General features: G+C 47.8%; 1 protein-coding gene across 4 annotated transcripts; it reads right to left on the bottom strand.

Moving 5' to 3' along the window:
* Window positions 1-634: 634 nt before the first annotated feature.
* KMT5A (lysine methyltransferase 5A) lies at window positions 635-23,119 on the bottom strand. Of its 4 annotated transcripts, none has more exons than XM_074299025.1 (8): window positions 22,994-23,119; window positions 17,657-17,781; window positions 15,388-15,544; window positions 12,144-12,363; window positions 8,322-8,409; window positions 5,670-5,729; window positions 2,888-3,078; window positions 635-2,430 (listed from the first exon to the last, which is right to left on the bottom strand). In XM_074299025.1, the coding sequence occupies exons 1-8, from the start codon at window positions 23,001-23,003 to the stop codon at window positions 2,220-2,222; spliced, it is 1,062 nt and encodes a 353-aa protein (XP_074155126.1). In that variant the 5' UTR covers window positions 23,004-23,119; the 3' UTR covers window positions 635-2,219. The 4 variants fall into 4 exon arrangements, with proteins under 4 accessions (XP_074155126.1, XP_074155146.1, XP_074155136.1 ...); XM_074299045.1 differs by lacking the exon at window positions 22,994-23,119 and adding an exon at window positions 18,295-18,320; XM_074299035.1 differs by lacking the exon at window positions 22,994-23,119 and adding an exon at window positions 18,151-18,276.
* Between the last annotated feature and the right edge of the window lie 134 nt (window positions 23,120-23,253).

Raw genomic sequence — 23,253 nt, 5'->3', positions numbered from 1 at the left:
AAGAGCTATGATTTATATCTTCAATTTTTTTTTCTGGGGGGCCCCTAAGTAATTGGGATTAAGTGACTTGCCCAGGGTCACACAGCTAGGAAATATTAAGTGTCTGAGGCTGAATTTGAATTCAGGTCCTCCTGACTTCAGGGTAGGTGCTCTATCCACTGCCATCTAGCTGCCCCCATGTAAATAAGGAATAGAATGCACCATCCGGTTTGGAATCCAAGCACCCATGTCTGAGAATCACCTTGGCTACTCACCTCGTACAGGTCATTTTTTTCTGAGTCTCATTTTCCTCACCTGAAAATGGGGAGGTGGTAGGATGGATGAAATGGCAAATCAGATCTCTTCCTGTCCTAACTCTATGAACTTTAAAGGAATGAGTCACTGATTACCAACATTCTCCATCCTGCCACCTCTGATATTCCAGGCTCTCGTGAGTCCTAAAGCTTGCTAGGATTGGTTAAAGAACTAGCACGTATAAGAAAACTTTCTAAACACCAAATCAATTCATTTTCAGTAGATATCCCGCTCCAAGTTTCTAGGAAAACTAGAGAAAAAAATATATTAGACTTTGGAGTTTCAGACATTCCTATCCAAGGTCTTATAAGAGTTGGAAAAACAAAACAAAATATAGGAAGCAGTTGGCAATAAATATTTTAATTTTTTTTTTATCCTTTTTTTTTGTTTTGTTTTTTACAGAGACAAATACTCTTCAAGTTTGCTTTTAAAATTCAAGGCTAAACCACAAACAGGTACAACCAAGACATAGAAGCTCACATTGACACGCACCCATCTGACTGAATCTCCATTCCCTGACAATCAGGGAAGGGGAGGGGAAGACTTTCTTAGGTAGCACCATGACTAACCCCAGGGGAACAGAAAGGAGGAGAGCAGAACCCTGTTTGCACCCTCCCCGTTTCTGGTTTCCCTGCAGCCAAGGGGGCGCACTGCCAAGGTCACCACTTGCTCACTTCAGTCCCCTGGCCAGTGACTGACATGATTGATCAGTTCTATTCTGAGAGAGGGAAGCTCCGTTTCCATCAGTGGAAGCCCCAGATCCCATCTCTTTGGGCCCTGAGCCTGAAGCCCTCGCCCCCTTGCTCGAGTGCCTAGGACACTTGTGACCATCAGAGGCTGGGCTCCTACTTTTCTCTATAAGAGAGACTCTTGTTTGAATTCATAGCTGTATATTCAGGAAAACCACCAGGTTGCCTGATATAATGTGGAAGCAAATCTTGCTGATTCTACCCAGCAAATGAAAGAAAAAAAACAACATCAAACCAAAAAAAACAAACAAAGAAACCAAAACAAAACAAAAATCCAATACACACAAGAAACCAGAAATGTAGGGGGGTGATGGGAAGGTTTCTGGTCCCGCTAAAGAACAGAATAAAGTACCATCTTGAATTTTGTCTACAAGAACTCAGCAACTTGACTCTCTTAACTTCTATACATCTAAGTAGTTATTGTTGAATAAATTCAATGTTCACATTTCTAGAGAGAATTAAGCCCCAGTATAGGAAGCCCTGCTCTGGGAGGGGAAGTGGGAATGAAAGTCAGAGACTTCTTGCCGCCCATGTCTGGCTGGGTGTGCAGCTGGCGGATGGGGGATAGCAGAGGTGTTGGGACCCCCAATGGGGCAGCCTGAGAAGAGCGGTGATGAGTAGTGGGGATGGTGCAGGGACAGGAAGCTTTCAAAAGCAAAAAGGTTGGGAAGGGGAAGGGACTGGCCTGTTATGAAACATTAAAAATATATATTATATATATATGTACACCTGTCAAGTCATTATTAGGACAAGAAGTTGGAGAACAGGAGAGAAATTAGGCATGTTCTGTCCTGATCTGCTCCCTAAAGTGGGATGTAGAAAGTCATTGCTATGTAGCTGGAGGCAGTGGGACTGCTCATGTCCACTATTGGGATTTTCCTCTCCCTATAAAACCTGCACCAAGTCTTTGACTGCATGCATGGGAAGCCCAGATTTGTCTGTTTGCAAAAACGTACAAAATAACTAGAAATAGAAAAGGTTTTGGTAACCTAAGGCCATCTGCGCAAGCCTGCCAGAGAGGGAACCTGCAGCAGATTGGTTTTTTTTAAATACTACAGTGAAAAGGCATTTTAATAGATTTAAAAACATCAGAAATAATCCACTAAGATTAGGTGTAAAACCCCCCCCCAAAAAAACTAATTCCCTTCGAGGGGACTTTGTCCAGTGAAGCACAGATCAGTGTTTGAGCCACGGGTGGGCTTCCAGGGAAGCTTTGCTGCGATCACCATAGTCATACAGCAGCTCCTCGCCAGCTTTGATGTCCCTCGAGGCGATGAGGATGAGGTGAGGCACGCCGTCAATGTCGTGGAGTTTGGTTTGGCAGTTACCACACTTGCTGTGATTGATCAGTCTTCCGAGACGATCTGTTTCCCGAGTGGCATCCACACTGGGATGGCGTGAGGGCAAGGGGAGAGAGGAAAGAATAGAGGATTAAATTAAAGGGATTTTTTTTCAGCCAAGGAAGGATCCTTCCTCACTCTTAACACAGGAATGGAAAACAAAAGGGGGATTCTTTTTTAGAAAGAACCAAAAATAAGGAAGACTGCCTTGGGAGTCCGGCTGGTGCCAGCAGAGTCCCTCCTTGAGGCGGCCCTGCTGAAGGCAAGGTCAACTGGCTAAGCTGTGTTCCACTAGTCCAGAGCCCATCATTGCACAGGTGAGAGGAGGTCTGTCTGAAACAGTCTGCATCCTAGAGAAAAGAGAAAGGGCACCTCTACCTCATCTCTCCGCACGGACGAGTCTTCAACCGGGGCGAGGATGCAGCGTCGGCTGTCGGGTGCCTCGGTCCGCCCTGTCATCGGCCTAATAGGAAATGACCCGAGGTGCTCCGAGGACTGACTTACCAGTAGGTTTTGCTCAGGTACTGAAAATAGTACATGTAGCAGCCTGTGGAAGGATCCTGAGCATAGAGAGCCTCGCGCTTCTTGGCGTCGGTGATCTCAATGAGGTCCCCGTGATACTCTACTACAAACTCCCCTCTTGTAAACTGTTTGGTGGCGATCACTCCTCTGCCTTTGCCATCAATGATATCGATCTGGTAGGAAGCGACGAGAAAAAGGGGACATTGTCAAAGCACAACCAAGAGACAAGACAAAGGCTGGCATTCTGAGCGAGCTGAATGAGAGCAGAGCATCCAGACGCGGCTCCATCTGGACCCAAGGCTGCGTGCTACGCAGTCCTGCTGAGGGGCCGGTCTTGGGAACCAGAATGCCCACCCCCTCAACTAGACAATACTCCCCTCCAGGTTCACGTATCTCATGATCCCGTGTGTCCCTTTACTGAATGATGACACTGAAGAAACCATGTTCAGTCTTATACTGGTTTCCGAACAATCCCTTTGGTGCATGGAGATGGGGGTGCTGGGGATCTGAGTGGCCAGAGTCTTTATTCAGAGCTAATCCCCTTAAGGGAGGCGAAGGCCTAAGGCCAGGGAGATGATAGGCCTGGGTCCTGAGAGCACATCTCCAACATTGTGTTCAGTTGTAGGAATGGAAGCCGCAGCCCTGGAGAAAGGCAACCAAGCACAACGAAGGGCCTAGAAATCATGCTCTCCCCACACCAGCTTGTTCCCTCAGGAAAAGAGGTGAAATGTAAAAGCTGTAAATACAAGTACTGAGGGGCTGCGCCCATGAAAGAAGTTCCCTTGAGCTCAAGACAGAAATCAGCCAACCTGGAGAGGTCGGCCTGGAGGGGCAAAGGGCAGGTTTCTAGGAGAAAGAGTCCCCTTTCAACGCCCACAGCCTGGGGCTCTCTCCTGAGCAATCAGACACAACTGGAATCCTTCTAGAGATTATTCTAGAGGCATTTTAAACTCAACTTGTCCAGAACAGAACGTGGTCTCTTTCCTCAGCCTCTCTAAAGTCTGTCCAGCCCCCCCTTTCCCGTCCCTCCTGTCTCTGAAACCTTTGAGCCATCCCTGACCTCTCTGTCCCTCGCACCCTAACTCTCAGCTGCCAAGTACTGGTTGCAGTCCCTTCTCTCCCAGCTCCTCTTGTCTGGATTAGTAATCTAAAGGCCTCCAGGCTGACTGAGATTCCCCCATCCTTCCCTTACACAAAAGCTCAAGTGATTTCTGAAAACACTCTTGTTCCCTTCAAAGCCCTCCAGTGGCTGGCTCTGGGCACTGCCGGGCCACGGCCCCATTTCTTGCTTTCAAGCCCTCTGAGCCTCAGCCACGCTGGCTCCCTTACTCATGCTCTGCCAATGGGTGATTTTCTGGAAATCCCTCTCCATCCCTCCGCACGGTCTGTTCCCGACTCCTGACCTAAAGTCCCTCCCCATTCCTCAACAGAGGCCCCAGATCTCCTCATGGCCTCCCCTTGCTCAAGAGCCACATCCTGCCTGAGGCCTCTCCTCACCCTCCCAGGGACTGGGGCCTTCTCTCCTCCAGGAAGAAACAAAAGCGCCGGTGACTGCCTGGCTTTATTTAATTACTCCCCAATAGAGCCACCACCATTTCTCTCCCCAGGACCCAGGACTTGACAAACAGGCGCTAATGCCAACAGAGAAGGGAATTCCTGGATGGGAAAGCTCGCTCTCCTGATGCACCCACACCTAGCAGTCCTTCAGAGGGGCCCAGGACCCCAGAGAGCTCGCCCCGATCAGTACGCACTGCAGTGAGACTTGAACCCCCGGCCAATGAGCAGACATTAATGAAGCGGCTGCCATTGGGTGACCCTCTGAGGTCACCAGTAAAGGACCAACAGCCTCTGCCCCAGGAGCTCCCATTCCTGCCTTGGAGGTCAGCTGTCCCTCCCCCAGGCCGGGCTCCTGTTTATCCTGAGAGCTCAGCGAATGCAGATGAGCGAATGGAAGCAGCCGAGGAGCCCAATAAGGAGACATTCTGACAAGAGCTCATTGGGGAACCAAGGAGAGAGATAGGCCTCTACCAAAGCCAACCAAGCCCCAGGAAGATTCAGGATTTTGAAGGACACAATAGAGGATCTGGACTTTAACTCCTGGCTGCATTTTCGAGATTACTGAGCTGGAACTAAAGTCAAGGCTGCCTCCCCAGAAGCTTCACAAGAGATCTCCTCCCAGAGAAGGATCACAATCTAGAGACAACAGAACATTACATTTTGGCGCCCAACGTGGGGCAAGGACTTTTGCTTATCCTGACTCTGGCTGATTCTGAGCTCTTCAGGGAACTAGTCCAGACTTAACAAAGGCAGCAGAATTCGTTCTTGCCTCTCAAGTACCTACCGGGCCAACATCCTAAGCGACAATTAGAGAATTCTGGAGGTCTAGCCTCCACAAGAAGGCTCTTAAGACTCCCCACTTGGCTTTCCTACAGGATCCATTCAGATACTTAGATCCCACTGCTGTTTTCCAGACTGGGAATCTTCCTTAGGACAAACTTTTGGTTGTTGGTCCCTAGAAAAGAATTACCAGGGGCAGCTCAAAGAGAACAGATCCTGGAGTCACGAGGACCTGAGTTCAAATCCAGTCACAGCCACTTGACACTTTCTAGCTGTATGATCCTGGACAAGTCACTTAGCCCCGATTGTCTCACCACCACAACAAACCTCTGGGCCTGACCATCTATGACTGCCACAGACAACAGGAAAGGTTCCCAGCCCAGGTGCCCTGCAGTGAGACCTGGAAGCCCACCATCAGCTATCTTACCTTCATGCCTTCTTCCTTCCCACTTTCAATTAGTTCGTCAAGTTTTCTCTTTTCTTCTGACTAGAAAGAGAGAAGGAAAACCACATGAGTGATTCCTGACTACTCCCTAGTATGGGGTAATAGGAAGCCAAAGTTTCCTGAGCTGAGCCCATGGGATACAGGAGTCTTCCTGGAAGGGGGAAGGGAAAAAGACTAAACATTAATACAGTGCCCACTGTGTGCCAGGCACCAGGCTTAGCATGTCACAAATATTGCCTCATTTGAGCCTCACAACTTCCCTGGAAGCCAGGTGCTATTATCATCCCTATTTTACAGCTGAGGAAATTGAGGCAGGCAAACTGACTTGTCCAAGCACATCCTGTCAGGAAGGGTCTGAGGCTGGATTTAAACTTAGACATGCCTGATTCTAGACCTGGTGCTCGATCCACTGGGCCATCCTCCGCCTCTAGGAACAAGAAGGCAGCACCTCATCCAACAGTCTCCTTTCTTCAGAGGAGGAAGCGTGGGTCTGGGATGGAGAGGTGGGGGAGGTTCCAAATCACCCAGGCAGTGAAGGAGCAGGGTTGGGAACCCCATCCAGTCAGCAAGTGTTCTAAGTCATGGGTGGGAATCTCTTTGAGAGACATTTGGATAATGTCATTCGTGGACCATACAAAATTAGCAACTTACAGAACTCAAGCAGTGGGAGATTATGGCACATGGTTTTCAGTTCAGCGTTCCCTGCACTTGTCTTAGCAAATTTTTTCGCAGGCCTGATAAGAGTGTCAAGCCAGACATTCCCTACCCCTGCTCCAAAGTACTTCTTGGACCACACGGCTCCTCCCTGTGATCCTTTAAGGAGATAGCAGGGAGGTTTAGGAGGGCTAGTGTTATCTGCCTTGACTGGCCTCCAAGAGACTAGGGAAGCCACCAGAAGTGCTTGTTACCCTTCAATATCTTCTCTTGTGAATCAGAACCTTTTGCTGATTTGTGAAGTTTTTAGACTGAGTCACTTAGTGGGTGACCTACTCGATATATGTCAACCCATAACAAGCAGTCATTCAGCACGTCCAATAGGCTTGGCACTGTGAATACCCACTCATTCACGAAGGTGGTGGGGCAGAGAATCAGGGAGTTCCAATTCCGGATACCCTCTGTGTACCTCTGGAGACCTCTGGCCTCCAACTTCCCTTAGGTAACATAGGCCCTCTCCCATTCTCTGGGGCCATTTATCCACCCTAAGTGCTAGAATGGGGAAGACTTATGGCTTCCAGGCAAACAGAAGTGGGATGCTCTTCCCATTCCCTTCATCCTTTATAAAGCTGGGCCTTCCTCTCTGGAGGTCCCCATCCTGATTGGGCCACTCCCAGCTAGCTGTAAGTTCTACCCAGGTCCCTTAAAAGCTTTAAAATCTTGTTCATGAGCTCCTTCACCCATCATGCTTCGGAGAAAGGCCTGCTGCCAGCCCGAAGCATTCTGGATTTGGGGAAAAGGTCCCTTCAGAGCAGGAGGAGAGGTGGGAAGCACACGGCTCAGGAAAGGGCTGTCTGGAGCACAGGGTATCTTACTGGTTTCCTAGTGTGTCAGAAAGATAATTCAAGTACCCTCATCTGGCATTCCGAGCTTTCTCCAGCTCTGTACTGTAGCCCAAAGACTCCTTACCTTTCTTCTGTTCTGGATTCTTGGGCTTCACTCTGGTGAAGGCCCCAGATCCCTTCTCAGGGTGTTTTTATAGTCATACAACAAAATACAAGGGATTAGAATCACCACCAAATATAGTGAAATCCTGTTATTAAGCCTCTTCCAAACCAACCCCTATCCACAGATCCCATGTTAAGAGCTCCTATCTTTGCCAAACTCCCCCGAAGCAGAGATGGTACTTTCCCACTTCCATGCCTTCCTTTGCTCTGGGCCCTACACCTGATTGACCTTCGCTCCCTTTCTTTGCCCATTGATTCCAAGGCATCCTTATTGTCCAGTTTAGACACTATCTTTCCCAAGAAGTCTTCTAAGTGCCCTTCTAGCTGACCAGGGCTCTGCCCCTAGAACACCAGCTGTGGGCTCCTGGGCCTCAGAGTTCTCTGGGTTTGAGCATCCTCCCATCAAGCAGGATGCCCACAATCTGGGGCCTCAGAGAACTCTAGAAACTGTGCCCTAGGCTCGGTAGGCACTAAACTCTGTCTTATCGATTTCTACATAGACCAGTACCTGGCAGATACTAGTGAAAGAATGCTAGAAAGGCTGGTTTGTGGAGCCAGATCAGGTCATCACAGAAACACCACAATGCCTCTTCCTGTTCCCATTTTTAGAGAGCCAGTCTGTGCCCACAGGGACCCTCCAGCCCATCGGGGCTTCAAGCAGAAGTGGATTCTTGTTCCTTAGGGATATGATGGAGGGAATTCTTATCCAGGTACTGAAGGGACAACATGAGTGCTGAGGTGCCATCCAGCCCTGAGACCTGGCAAGACCGAGTGCTACTAGAAACCCTTCTCTAAGCACAATCAGTGATGGACATGGATAGAAAGTGAGGTTTGCCAGAGGACTGGATATATGGCCTTGGAGCTCTGAGCTAGGCTGGCCCAGCACGCCCAGAACAGGCAGGCCCTGAGGGGTTTTGACCGCTTCAAACTCCAGAAGAAGGACTCACATCTGTATGCCCACCCTTCCACCTACCTGTAGCTCGGCTTTGCTTTTTCGGGAGCTCCGTCTCACGGGATAATAGTCAGTGACTTTGCGATTCTGTTGAGTTTTTCCCTGAGCTCTGTAGGGAGGAAGATGTTGGGGTCAGTACACAAGTTCCAGGCTGGCAGCCCAAATGCCAAAATTCATCTTCATCTAGAAAGCAGATGCAAATGCCTTTGAAAAATGAGGTCACAGAGTGGCAACTCCTTATCAGAACAGGAGGGGAACATAGCTCCCGCTAAATACTAGAACAAGGAGATGGGGTACAAATCCCATCTTAATACTTAACATCTTGGGAACTGAGTGGGGATCACAATATAGTATTTTCACTCTTTTTGTGTTATTTGTTTCCATTTTGTTTTCTTTCCCAATTTTTTCCTTTTTGATCTGACTTAAAATTATATATATACACATATATTTATTATATATTTCATATATTATACACATACAATTTTGATCTGATTTTTCTTGTGAGCAAGATAATTGTGGAAATATGTCTAGAAGAACTGCACATGTTTAACATATATTGGATTACTTTCCATGGGGGGTAGGAAGGAGGATTTGGAACTCAAGATTTTGCAAGGTTCAATGTTGAAAAATTATACATGCACATGTGTTAGGATTACAAGGTGAGAACTCAGGTTGACTTGACAGTTCTCTGGCTCAGACCTTTGGTTCCGGCCTTTAAAGGGAGTTAAGAATTCTAAGAGGAGCAAGTTCATTGGTGGAAGTATTTCCCCACGCCCCACAGAGTTCTCACATGCCTATTCTCTGGGAGGATAAAAGAAGGGCAGCATTGGGTCTGAGAGAATCGACTCTGGGATAGAGTTGTGATTCCAGGCAGGCTAAAAGGAGACCAGTCTGATTTGGGGAAAGGCAAGAGCTGGAGGAGATTCAGAGCTCCCAAGAAACCTGCGCACTGAGGAAAAGATTTTACAGATCTCCTCCAGAGAAGGATTATAATTGAGCAGACGACTGGTCCCTCACAATTCAAGAACTTTACACACATGTTTTGAAAATACAAAGCTTTAATTTAAAAAAATTTTTAAATAAAAAAATATACTTAACTCTTGCAGCCAAGTTAACCCTTTTGATCCTCAATCTCCCTATCTGTAAAATAGGAAGGATATTTATAGTGCCTACCTCAGAATTGTTGTAAGATGATGGTTGAGATGGTTTTTGGAGAATGGTTCTTCCCCAGGCTGGAAGGGCACCCCCAGGCCCAAAATTACCACCAGGCAGCAAAGAGGCTTTAAAGTGAACCAGCTCATCATTTCCTAGGTAGCCTAATGGTCTTGGGCTTTTAGGGGCTAATCACAGGAGCATCAACTTTCATGCAGGATCCCTCTCCTCCACTGACATTAGCAGTGTGGTAGGAATACACGTGGGATCCTGCCTTTAAAAAAGGTTTTATTGATGTGTCTTGGTTTTGCATCAAAAAATATTTCTAGCTTATTTGCACTTCAGGAGAAGTTTCTTGTCATGAAATAAAAGTTGTTAAACAACATAGTTTAATCTTAAATCTGAAAATGCAGCAACACCCCCTTCACCTCCCAATTTCAGTACCCACCCCACGGGAAACAAAAAAATCCCCCAGACCCAAAGACATTTCTTATAATAAATATGCATATTTTTGCTGCTGCTCACTAGGAATTGTCTCGTTTAGTCTCTGTGGGTTGCCAAGGCTTGACTTGCAGGAAAGGTTTAATAAATGCTTTTGCCTTCATTGAATTCATTCAAGGGCCTTGTACTCTCAACGAGCTTGCGTTCCATGCTATCCTCCCTGCACTCCCCCCACCCCAATTTTGCCTTGTCCTTCTCGATAGGTGTCCATTAGTGTCCCTCCTATTCCTCCCTTCTCGGCCTCACCAGCCCAACCACCCTGCCTTTCTTGGGGCTTTCTGCACAAACAGCAGCTGCTGATTGTGCTCTTGGGCCCCTCCTCCGAACCTTAGCTCCAAAGCCATCACCAGTTACCAGTTACCTGAAGCCTCCATTCCACTGCCTGCCAGCATCCCAGAGAATGTGCTCACTGCTCGAACTTCTCAAATCCAGAAAATGTCTTACTTTCTACTCGCATCCCAGTCCCCGTACCTAGCAGCCCACCCAGGATGACTGTTGTGCCCACTATGTAGGAGCCTTCAAAAGGCTCGAGCCTTCGCCGTGTGCACAATACTGTACCCACACCCCTGGCTGCTGAATGCGATTTAGCCTTGCAAAGTCTCTGCTACTTCTGTGCACATTTCTATTTCCTGGCTCTACCCTTCATGCATTTTGTTCTAGAGCAAACCTGGACATCCCCCAGGAGCACTTTCCTTTCCCCTGTCTCCTGGCTTCCTTGAGTTCTCAGCCTAAACCTCACCTCCTCCAAGAAGCCTGACCGAGCCCTCTCCCAGGCAGCCCAAGGATCTGTGGCAAGGCTCTCAGTGACCCTGACTGCATCTTTTGTCTATGTGGCTGTTTGCACACCATCTCCCCTGTCAGCCTGTGAGTGCTCAGACAACAGAAACTATTTTCTGTCTTTCTTTGTATCTCCAGCACTCAGTATACAGTAGAAGCTCAATAAATGCTTGTTGACCAACTTCTCCTACAACTCTATAAGGTAGGTGACATTTAATTGAGGAGAGGTCAAGAGATGGTGATTGAGCCTGGGATCCCTGGGATTATAAGTGTTGAAGATGTGGCTCTCATCTTTATGTGCAAGCCTGGAATAAAGACTTCCTCCAGGAAGTCCTCCCTGATGCCCCACCCAACATGATCCTTCCCTTCTTGAATGCACTGTTTTGGTTCGGCTCTTTTGTGCCTTGTCACATTCTAACTTGCAGAGGAGTGTGTGTGTGTATGTGTGTGACCCTCCTACAAAGCTGTGATCTCCTAGAGGGCAAAAAAAATTTCCCTTTGGATGCGTTATTTCCAGGAGAGTGTCCTGCACATAGCAGGCAACCAATCAATGACTTCTGAAGCACCATCTATTGCGATGGTCCGGTCTAGCTCCTCTGAAGGGCTCACTTTAACCACAGGGTGCATCACATGTGAAATGGGCTGAATGACCCCCCTCCTCAGGGCCTTGATTCTTTTCCCCCGTTCCCTGTTCTGGCACTCCCATCCAATCAGAATTAAATGGAAGAGGTTGCCATGCAGAGGCCTGTGAGAAAGAACACTGCTGCCCACTACCCCGCTGCTTTTATCTCAGGCTGGAAACCCCATCCAGTACCGGCAGGTCACAAGTCTCCCAGAGGTGAGGAACTCTCTGTGGGAGGCACCAACCAAAGAGTCGCACAGATCCTCCTCCCCGAAGACTCCAAGAACCAACAGCAGGCCAGCAACAAAGGACTGCTCCAAGGCCACACAGTCAAGAAAAAAGTAAACCCAAGACCCTTGATTCAAATTCTGTCTGCTCTATGACTGGCTAAGTAACCTTGGCATAGGTCCTTTGACTTTCTGGGCCAGCCGAGATGAATTGGGGATGGAGCTGCCTAATTATTGCAAGGGCTTGTAACTCCATATCCACACCAGACACTACTATCATGGCTTTCCAGACACTTATTAACACAACCATTATCGTACTGAAGGCCTGATGATCAAAAAAGGCTGTTATTCTGGAAAAGGCTAAGAACACTTGGAGCAGGAGCTCCCTCCAGGTCCTGGCAGCCCCCATCAGCTATGAGCTGCCCTGAATTCTGCATGTATCCCAAGAAATCGAGTTTTAAGCCAGTGATCTTCTGGAAGAGCAATCTGCTTGGGGCCCCTTGAACCCAGAGGGCCAAGCCATAAGGGCTCCCCTTATTTCCCAAGGGAGAGTGCATCACTTACTTTCTCCTCGAGGCCTGCTTGGTTTTGGGGGGTTTCTTCGGGGCGTGCTTCGCGCTGGCGGCATCAGCAGCATTGGCGGGCAGCGCCATGGCTTTGGGGTTCCCTGCAGCTATGGATTTGTGGTTTGGAAGGGGCTCCAGAGAATCCCTCCTCAATTCTTTGCCTTTCTGCTCTTCTGATTTCATAGTGCTCGCTGGTGCGTTGCTGCCAATCCTTTTCTCTGTAGACAAAGGGAGGACAAAGACACAGACTTACTGCCAGTGCCCTTCTGGAGCAGCTTTCACTCCAGCCCTTTGCTGCTGACTAACTTTAAAAAGAGCCCAAGGCAAGAAAGACATCTGCCCTTTGTGGTAACTATATAAACCCACTCCATGTGAGCCACAGGAGATGCCAAGGGGCCTGCACCAATGCAGGACAGGGGGTTGTGCCGTTCGGGACATAGCTCAAGTTCTGGGCAGCTGGCACAGGCGTTAGACCAAGAGCCACCAGTGAGTGGGGCTCACTCCTCAGCAAACTGCCACCTCACAATCACTAAAGTCTAAAATTTCATTCACGGAGAATGGCCCTCAGCCAGAGCTGTTACCTCCATCTTATTGACGAGGAAACAGTCGTTTGGTAAACTGAGTTACTTGCCCAGGACCACACAGCTCAAGACTGGAACCCAAGACTTTCTCCCATATATCTCCCATAGCTGGCTAATACCAATTGGTGAGCTGTGGCTTTGAGAACAAAGCTCGGGGCCTCAGAGGGTGGAGTACCGAAGATGAGGTGGGGGGTGAGGAAGGTAGGAACAGGACGAAGGGCATGGATGGAGACAACAGGAACCGCTCCCTCCCCTCTGCTGACTTGGCAGAGGTCTCCTCACTACAGCTGAAGAGCGTGTCTAATTGCACACAATAGGATATCTCCAAATTATAAACAAGCTATGGTTCAAAAGCTCGTTTACAAGCCAGTTCCTTTGGAAGATTAAACATGTTTTTCCTATAAAAGTTGTGTTTCATTGGTCATTTGGAGACCCCACCCCCAATATCCCTCTCTCCCAAGTATCTCCATTACTCCATAATATTAACATGACTGTTTCTGCTCCATTATGAGTCAACTAGACTTTTGTGAACAGATCTGTGAACCTGCCCACCATATGTAATGTTGTTTCTCTGGGGAAAAGAGAAGGGAACGTGGTAAGATAGGCCCTTTAACCTTCTTTGAAAATATGAGCAAGTGCCTTTCTTTTCTCAGAAGGGGGCCTTCTTCAGTTTCTTCATCTGTAAAATTGGTCCAGTCTATAGACTTGGCCAATGGTTCTCAACTTTTGGTCTCGGGAGCCCTTGACACTCTTAAAGACCCTGGCCTCAAAGAGCTTTTGTTTATATGGGTTAGATCTCTCAATATTTACAGTGTTAAAAATGGAAACACCTTAGTTTTATCATGAAAATAATTTTGACCTGCCAGATGTCCTAAAAGGGTTTCCATAGCCCTACCCAGCTCTGACATCCTGCATTCTAAACCAACTCCCAGTTCCGCCCTTCTTGATTCTTTGTGCCCTTAAACCCAGTCTGGCTATTCTTTGTTCTAAGGCCCTCCTAACTCTTCCATTCTGGGCTCTCTAGGCACTTCCCAGTTCTGACAAAGCAGCTCCTTTCCATGTGGCTGCTACTTCTATGGTGCCAAAACAATAGTTAATATTCCAGACCAAAGGCCTGGTGGTTTTGGATGATGCTGACTTGAAAGTGTTCTCAAAAGCTAACAGCATTGGCCCTAGGATTCAACTCACTACTCTGGTACTAGTTTGCATTATAAATGAGGAGCAATAAATGGAACACCTGGATTTTAGGGGGGGCGCAGAGGTTCCCCTCATGGAAAATCTATTATGAATATTCTTATTAAACCCTTAAAACTCAGAAGAAAACTGCGTCCTTCACCATAAATTGGCAAAGCTTAAATTGTGTCTGCTTTTTTAAGTTTAAATTGCCCTGAAATTCTGCTAATTTCTTGTATGCTAATCTTTCAGAGGACCAAGAGTCACTGGAGTCGGAAGTCTATTTGGATCTTTCTTCTTCTTATGGATTATCTTGAGAGTGCTCAGTTTCCTCCTTTATGAAATAAAGGGCTGGACTTATCTCCAATATTTTCAAGGTCACAATCCTATAGTGCATCTAAACCTGTGGTAGCTGCTGGCTGAATATCTCATAGGAAGACGGAGACAAGGTGACTCCCTCTCTAAAAGGCAGCTCTCTGCCTGAGGCTTAGGTCCAATTTTCATATGCACAGACATATGTATATGTCAATGATCTTGTATTGGCCGAAAATTTCTAGAAGGCCTTTGCCTTGTTTTCAGGGTTCAGATGATATTTTAAGTGACTACTTCCTGCTCAGACTCTGACACTACTATATGGAGACTTCTCTAATTTGGAACCACTACCTCTGTGTTTTTGGATTAGGTAGCTGGCTTCATTGCATGACAGTCCCACCACGTTGCAGAATTACGAGATTGAAAAGGGAGGCCAAAGGGAATCACAGAACCTTAGCAGTCATTTAATCCTCCCTGTGCCCAAAGTGTGGACATGAATCACATAATGATTCCAAACAAGTACCGGCCTCCCCCTGAAAACTTCTAGGGATGGAGAGCTCACTACCTTCGGAGGTAGCCCATTCTACTTCTGACTGGCTTTGACTCTTAGGAAGTTTCCATATTGAACTCCAAATCTACCCACTGGTATTAGTTTGGTTCTCTAGGGCCAATGAGCCTAATCCTTCTTTCTACAAAACGGCTCTCCAATTATGTCTAATTCCCAGGTGGCCTTGTTTTGAATCTCCTCATTACCCTGTTTATTTCTCCTGGATGTACTCCAGAAGATATATCTGTTAATGTCTCTCCTAAAACACAGCACCCAGGCTTGAACTCTGCGTTCTCTCTGTGGTCTGACCATGCCAGTGATCATCATGTCCCTTGTTCTGGACATTAGGCCTCCATTAATATCACCTAAGATCCCACACGATGCTACTCAAATCAGCCAACTGAAGTTTATGAAAACAGAATGGTCTTTTGAAAGGCCATTAAAAAGCACGTGACCAAGCCTCATTAGGTTACATCATTGAGATGGAACTGCAAGGTGGCAGACAGAGCAACGTCTCCATTGGGGAATTGGGGGATTGGGAAAGCAAGGTGCCAGTAAGAGCTTCCTAACACTACAGCTGGTGCGATGTCCATCTGGCCAACAGAGCAGGAATATCTTCAGAGTCTTACCCTCTCCTTTCTTGTGCAATTCGGTTAAGGCTTTCCCCTGGCATTTGACGTCATGATGTGCAACAGAGTTTTCCTCCTGGAGGGGAGGACGAGTTCCAGAGGATCTGTGGGGGCTCATGTAGGAATAGATCTTTGACTGGCCCATAAATACATTCTCCTAAAAAGACACAAATCCATTGTCAAAAAGTAAAGCCCCGGGATCGGAGTCAGCAACAGCTGGGACACTTCACAAAAGCCAACAAAGTTCTCAAGGAGTTTGGGGGAGGGGGAGCATGACATGTTACAGTGAGCATCCCCCAGTCAGAAAGGCCTTAATTCTTTCCCCTCCTAGCTGCTCAGAGTCACTCAGTTTCAGATCATACACTCTACTCTCCTTGAAGACTTTCAAGTAACTGGATGTTGTATTAAAGATACTTTTTGAACAGTGGAATAACAAGGTCTGTATGGACTTGAAAGATCCATGCTTTAATAGGTAAGAAAATTCCTTCCACTTACACAGATAACTTCTTTCCAGATCCTTAATAAATACTTTTCCAGTTGCTGTGATTGAAAAAAATTCCTTACTTAGTGGCCAGCCTTCTGGTGATGAACCTTCTCCCCTAGTTTCCATGCTGGTCCACAACTGATTATATCAACTGAGCTACTTCAGGGGTGGGTCTTATTAAAGGCCCATTTATTTCAATTTAGCTAAGTCCGATAGGGTTTGCTTTCTTACTGCCTACTACCAGCTCTGAGCTTCGGGGTCAGTCACTTCCAAGTCTTGATGAGACACTGGAGGAGGACTGAAAGGAAGGTCCTAAAATGAACGGGCTACCGAGTGCAGCAACTGGACCAAACGTTCGGAGGTCACACACATCGAAGCTCCAAGACTGGAGAATCAGCTTGGACTGTTTACCTGGGAGCTGGACACGGACTCTCTGTGCCCGATTTCCACCATACTGAGAAAGGTCTTGGAGAACAAGACCAACTGCTCTGGTCCAGCTGGTGGGTCAATATTGACTGAGAATCCCTGGCCTGGTAAGCACTGTCTCCCATAAATAAACTTCTCTGAGTAAAGCAGTTCTTAACAATCGACATTTCTTTACATTAGGAGGGCAAAGTTAACCACAGAGGAGAAAATTTCTTTTAGGCAACCTTAGAAAAGATACTTGAGAAGTTGTGAAACATGGGTGCCCCATTCTCTGCCATCTTAGGGGAAAAAGGCGGGGAGGGGGATAAGCTGAGAGGCCTGGACAGAGTCCGCTACCGGCAGGATTGAGAAATACTTAAGAGCGAAGCAAAAAATTCCAGTGTGCAGAGATTTTCAGTGCATAAGGAGTTAAGTCAGAACGATGAAAGATAAGAATACTTTTCTAGGCCATGAACAATAGGAGGAATTTATAAGGATGATAATAGGACAATGATTGCCAGGCAGGAAGTCAATCTGGGCCCTTTAAAAGGGGGCATTTTATACTTCTGCCTTTTCGAAACAGCTTTTTCTCTTGGGGGGGGGGAGGGGAGATAAGTACAAGAGAGTATGGGGGCAGGGAAGAGTGACACAAAGACCGTCCTTAACTTTTACCTTAGAATGCTAAAGACAAGTGACAGGGTTAGGAGTCCCCAGCCCAGGAGCTTAGGCAGCTCTTCCGGGAGAACTAGAAAGAACAAGTTTGACCGTAAAACAGGTTCCCGGACCTTCGGCTAACGATCGGCTCCCCCACCCCCCACCCCAGGGCCAACGAGCGGAGAGGGATCGGGAGTTGGTTTTTCTGGGTGCTGCCGTGGGCTTACCAGCACAGAGTGGGTTTGTTCAGAAAGAACTAGGCAGCCCCTTCGGCCGGCCAATAAACAGCAACCACAGACCTCACGAGAAACTCCCGGAGGCTTCCCGGAGGGGTGCGGGGAGCAGGGGATGAAAGGTCAGCCGGGATAGGGTAGCCGGCTCCGCACGTCCGAGCGGAGGGCGGGAGCAGGGGCGGGGGCGCCCACGTGGTCACCGCGGGCCCAGCTGGGAGCCGGGGGCGCCGGCTCCCCGGCCGGGGGCAGCGGGGCGTTGTTCCGAGTGGACTTTCTAGGGGGTGGGGGTGGGGGTGCCATCCTGCGCAGGCGTACGGAGACGGGCCGAGTTCCCCCGGGTCTGGGCGGCTGCCCTCCGTTAACCCTTCCGTGCCGGCAGACCGTCCCCCATTAACCCCTCGCAGTCCACCGCCCCCGGCGGATCCTCTCTGGAGCCGCCTCCCTCCCGCCCCCGTAAGCCCTTTCTTGGTCGCAGCTCCCGGGCTCGCCTTACCCCGTTGGTCCTGGGCCGCGCCGGGTTCCTTCGGTCCACGGTCTCCGGGCCCGGGGCGGGGGCCGCTGCTCCTCCGGCCGGGGTCGCCGCCGCCTCCTCCGAGCGCGTCTTGGACATCTTCTTGCCTGGGGAGAGGGACGACTCAGGCTCAGGGTGCGGCGAGGCGGGCAGCGGGGCCAAACGGGCCCGGTGCGGCGCCTCCCACCGCAGCCATGTTTAAAGGGCTCTGGCGCCGGCCCCGCCAGCGAGCGAACTAGCGAGCGAGCGGCCGAGAAGGAGCCGCCTAAGCCGGCCGAAGGACGAGGGCGGGCACGGAGCCGTGCGCCCGGGCGCACAGCGAGCCCGCCCCCTGGCCATGCCGCGCTGCGCGCCCGCTGCGGCGCACCGCCCCAGCCCGTTCCGCCGGGCCCCCGGCACGCGCCGACCCCCGGCACCTCTCCACCTCCCCTCCCCCCGTCCGGGTCTCCTCCCCAAGCCCAGCCCGAGCCGCCCACCTCCTCCTGCTAAATTGGGCCCTTGGGAGGGCACCCGGGAGGATAATCTTCACCCCATCCTTCCCCCTCCACACCCATTCCACCCAAAGGGGTGGGGAGACCTAGGGGGGGAGGGGTCTTTGGAAAGAGTACTGCCGAACTAACCAGGTTTCTAGCCTCAACTACTCGTGACTCTGGGTAAGTCGTTAATAGTCCCCGGGACTCAGTTTCATCATCTCCGAAATGAGCAGGTTGAACTGGAAGATCTCGGAGGAATCCTTGCAGCTCTGACATTCCAAGGTGTTCTTTTGTGGCCCCGGGCAGAGCAGAGAATCGGGGACTCCTACTCCAGCCTGGCTTTAGCCGGTGCTATCAGGGCAGGGAAAGGCAGGATCAGCTCCTCCCGAACTAGCCCACGAAGTGGGGGGCAGTTAATACCTTTGGATCATCCATAAACTAACCTTTCCAAAGGAGAAATGAAATGAGCAGACGAGGGAGGAGAGGGAAAGAAGCATCGCGAGCAGTACAAATGGCAAAACCAGAGTAAGCTGCAAACCAGGTGCCGCCAGCGGAGAGACAAAACTCCTGCTGCAGTTTTCCTCAGGCTAAATGCCCAGGATCCAGCAGGAAAGGACAAGGGAGTAGCGATGAGGCAAAGTCAAAAAGCACAAGAACTGCTGAGAGACTTTTTCAGCCTTGGGGGCTTTCCTCAGCAGCTCTTTTACCCTAACTTTTACTGAATTCACAGACTGAGGGAGGAAAAGGAGCCTGAAGCTTTGGCTGAGTCTACTCTAGAGATAGGCGGTGGCTGTATTATTCTGGTTTAATCAGTTCGTCTCCCCAAGATCCCGTGTTGGGATTTTCTTGGCGGACATGCTGGCCTGGTTGCCACTTCCTTCTCCTGCGCAGTTTTACAGGCTCACGGGATGAAGTGACTTGCTCAGGATCACACAGCCGTAGTGTCAGAGGCCGAATTCGAACTCTCGAAGATGGGTCTTCTAGATTCAGGGCTCTATGGACTGCGCCACCTAGCGCCTCAAACTGTCATTAACTACCAAGTTTTCAATTAGGCAATGGAGGCCCTCGATTTAGAGGGTCGAAGTAATCGCCCGGCGTTACAAAGGCTATTTAGTTAGTAGCATGGTTTTTGATAGCTTGCAAGGGACCCTCAGTGACAGAGGGCATAGGGCCATGAACCCCAATTCCATATACAATGCTGAGTCTGCATGTTCTCCCCCTTCCTCCACCTTTTGTCACTTTGTATTCAGTGCAATCTCAGCACAAAGTATCACTATAGTGGCTAGTAGATAGAGAAAGCCTCCTCTCAGAGGCAAAAGAATTGAATATATAGCAGCAATGCGATTCTGGACAGGTCCCTTTAACCCTTCAGTTTCCAGGCAACTCTCAAGGGCTCAAACTGTTAGAATAGGGGAGAATCTGCATGCAATCAGATTGCTCCAAGCCACCAGTTAGGATTAGGGTTTTAATTTATCTACCACAAGGCTTCTTTAGGGACTTTTACTTACTACCAGCACCCTCATTCCTAACACAATGCACTGCACAGAGAAGGCACTTGCTTTAATAAATGTTGAATTTTGTACTAAAGTCGACCACAGTGTACTAATGGGCATGGGCAAATGTAAACAATGGGGGCGGGGCTTAGAGCTCTTCCAAAGATCTGTTCCAAAAAATGATTTCACTCTTGTGAAGTGATAAAGACCAAGTTTGGTCTGAAAGCAAAAATGAAAGGTCTATGGGAATTTTTCTTCTCTTTTTTTCTTTTTAATTCTTTGTTAAGAAGAGTGATTCTCTAGAAAGCAGGAGAGAGTAGACATTCGAGGTAATATAAAAATAAGATATCAATCAAATCTGTTAAAAACCCGTATCATGATTTCATTCTAAGAATCAGGAATCAGGTTTAGTAACATTAGAAAAATTTGTGAGATCATCGAACCTCAGAAATAAGAATGATTAGTAATAATAATTCTGATTATATTCCTAGTTTAAGTCTAGTCTTTGCATCAGATCCTCATTGGTGGAAAAAATGAAGTTAAGGGGCTTTTGTGGTTTTTCATTTATAGTCTGAATTTATTAAACAACTTCCCTCAAAATAATCTTGTGAAGTCAATAGTCCTAAAATTATCTCTTTTTTACAGAGGGGGAAAAAAGGGATACAAGCATTTATTAGGCATTTATTATGGGCTGAACACTACTAAACTCTTTCAAAATATAATCTCATTTGTTTCTTCAAGAAAATCCCAGGAAAGGCACACTATTATTTACTTGAAAATATGAAAGCATCATATTGTACACGTTATAGTATAGCTAAGTTAACAGTGGGAACACATCTCTTTGAGTTAATAGGGGGGACATATATTTCTTTGACTACTTATAGTCATTTGTAAATGGCATAGGGATTTTTGTGTAAAAACGATTTCAATTATTCATTTGTCCTCCAATGCTAAAATAAAAAGGGGTCTAAGACCTTACATGAAGGTCTAAGCAGATTAAATCTTTTAAATGGACAAATACACTTTAAAAAAACTGTACATTTGAAGATATTTTAGTCATAATTTTCTCTCAGTATTTTGTCAGAAAGTCCTATAATTTCAAATATTTTATGCCTCATTGTTCCATCTGCAAAATGGGCATGTCTCACTTGGACATATCCTCCTAAGGGCAATCTGGGAGAATAGCAAAGTTCAAATATATTTAAACAACTTGTATGTCTGTCTTGCTTAACATTTACAAAATACCGTATTAACATTACTCCATGAAGCAGCTGAATCATGTTATTGTTCCAATTTTACGAGAAAGAAAACAACTTCCTAGCAGTTCCATGACTTACATAGTTTCAAATATCACAACTAAATGCTGAAATTTGACTGGAGATCTCCCGACTGACTACAAGGCCTAAGCTCTTTCCACAAGACTGTGCTGCCTCCTTAGGAGCAGAACAGGATGACTCTGCTCTTGAGTACTTCCAAAGGATCACAGATTTAGAGCTGGAAGGAACCTCAGAGATCATGTGTACTTTGTTCGTTTTACAGAAGGAGAAACTGAGGCACAGAGAGATTACATAACTTTCTCAGGGCCACATCGATAAGGGTTCCTTACAGTCCAAACCCAGAGCTTTTCCCACTGCACTGTGATGAATACCATATATAAATTATTAAACTAACAGTAACATGGAGCTTTGGAATGTTTAGAAGAATGCCACAACTGAACTGCTTGAGAAGGTGTCCTCTCCCAACTGTCTCAGATGCAGTGTTTGACTTCAGTTAAAGTTTGCTTCCTGAAGTGAGTTTCACTGCCATGACAACATAGTGCTCACCCAAGCCACTCTTTAGGACTCCAGTTTGATTGTAAGCTGCCATCATCATTTGACAAGCCTCCCTTCCCATTGCTCTGCATATTTATTATATGCATATATGTATATATAATAGGGACTCTGAGTACGATTGAATCCCATTCCCATTTTTGACCTGGTCCCATTGGTTGTTGAGCTGAATGACAGGGGGACAGCTCATATGGCTCATTCATTTATTCTTTCAACAAGTTTATGGGTAGGGGGTGGGCTATAGAGGCAGGTCACGGTAAGACTTAATTGGATTCCCCCAGACCTGTTTGTTTTGTTTTTTGTTCATTAATTTCAATCGGATCTGACTCTTCCTGATCCCATTTTGGGGGTTTTTCCTCCAGTTAATTTGACATATAAGGAAAGGGAGGCAAACAGAGTGAAGTGACTTTCATCTGGTCACACACTTCACGCTGGGATGGGATTTGAATCAGGAAAATGAGTCTTCCTGACTTCAGGCCGGCACTGTATTCGGAGCTGCCTGGCTGCCTGTGGTTACCTGCCTCAGTTTACCACTCTCTAAAATGAATTACTCAGTGTATATGATCTGTTAAGATCTCTTTCAACTCTAAAACATTTAGGAACAAAGCATTGCAGAAGACTGGACAAATCCTGTGGCATCTCTAATAAAAAGGAACTTACTTTGGCCATTTCCCAACAAGCAGGAGGGGGGAAGAAGACAGGCCTGGGATACAGGTCGGCCAGTTTTGTTCCACAGAGGTTCTCTATCTATCTCTCTCACACACGTTTATATATAAACAAACACAAATGTGCACACATATCTATAAAACATCCCCAACAGCTCTAACTCAGAACTTCCCCCAACTGACCACCTGGGCTGGAGGTTTTCTTGGGAGAAAAGTGGGAGGGGGAAAGAAAGGAGCTCTGAGGTTTGTCATGGAAACAGCATCTGATTTTGAAATAAGGAGTCAGGGACTCCCTTCTCCTCCCAAGAGCCTGAAGATCTGGGTCACACAAGTCACTTTTCTCTCTTTCAAGGTCAGTGGGGCTGGAGCTAAAGAACTCTCGGCTCCCCTCCTGCCTCTGAACCAAGGCCGTGGGCTCTCTGCTCCAGCCTCAGTTTCCTCACTTGTACAAGGGGGATAACAACTTCCCACCCGCAGCTATAAGGTCAGACGAGCTGTAAGCTGTCGGACAAGAACTCCAAGAACGAACGTGAGTTTACTTTCACCAAATGCCCCCTTTCTAAAATTCACCCCCGGCCCCCTAGCGGGGGGAAGGGATCAAAGCTCTTTTCCTGTCCCGTAGGATACTGTAAAAGGAAAGAAACTTTTGAAGGGGGACCTAAAGAGGCGACTCCCTCTCTCCCCCCGCCCCCTCGTCCCCCGCCATAGTTTCAGGCGTGGGGAAGACACCAGAGGGTCTGAGTGAGGGAATTTTATCCTACAAGAACGACCACGCGAACCCTCCCCCTCCTTTCCACCCCCAGACCCACTCCCGACGTCCCAGGCGCCGGGCCAGCCGGCCGGACTCCTGGAAAGCTACCTCTGGCCATGGCCCCGAGCCTCCACTGCACCGCCTGGGATCTCCCGGGAAACCGAAGCTTTCCGGAAAAAAAAAAAAAAAAAAAAAAGTTTGCAACCACACTACAGCCAACTGTCCCCCGAAAGCGAAACACAAGCTGCTTTCAATTGGAGCCTGGGGCTGTCTCTCCGGAGGTGCTGCACTCTGATAGGCTGCAGTTGGAGGAAAATCCCGCCTCTAGCCTCCCAAGGGGACCGCACTTTCTTACAAACGCTTCCTCG

Source organism: Sminthopsis crassicaudata, chromosome 1, assembly GCF_048593235.1.
Source record: "Sminthopsis crassicaudata isolate SCR6 chromosome 1, ASM4859323v1, whole genome shotgun sequence".
Taxonomy (NCBI): Eukaryota; Metazoa; Chordata; class Mammalia; order Dasyuromorphia; family Dasyuridae; genus Sminthopsis; species Sminthopsis crassicaudata.
The sequence above is the reverse complement of the archived record's forward strand: the minus strand, read 5'-3'. Positions and strand labels throughout refer to the sequence as shown.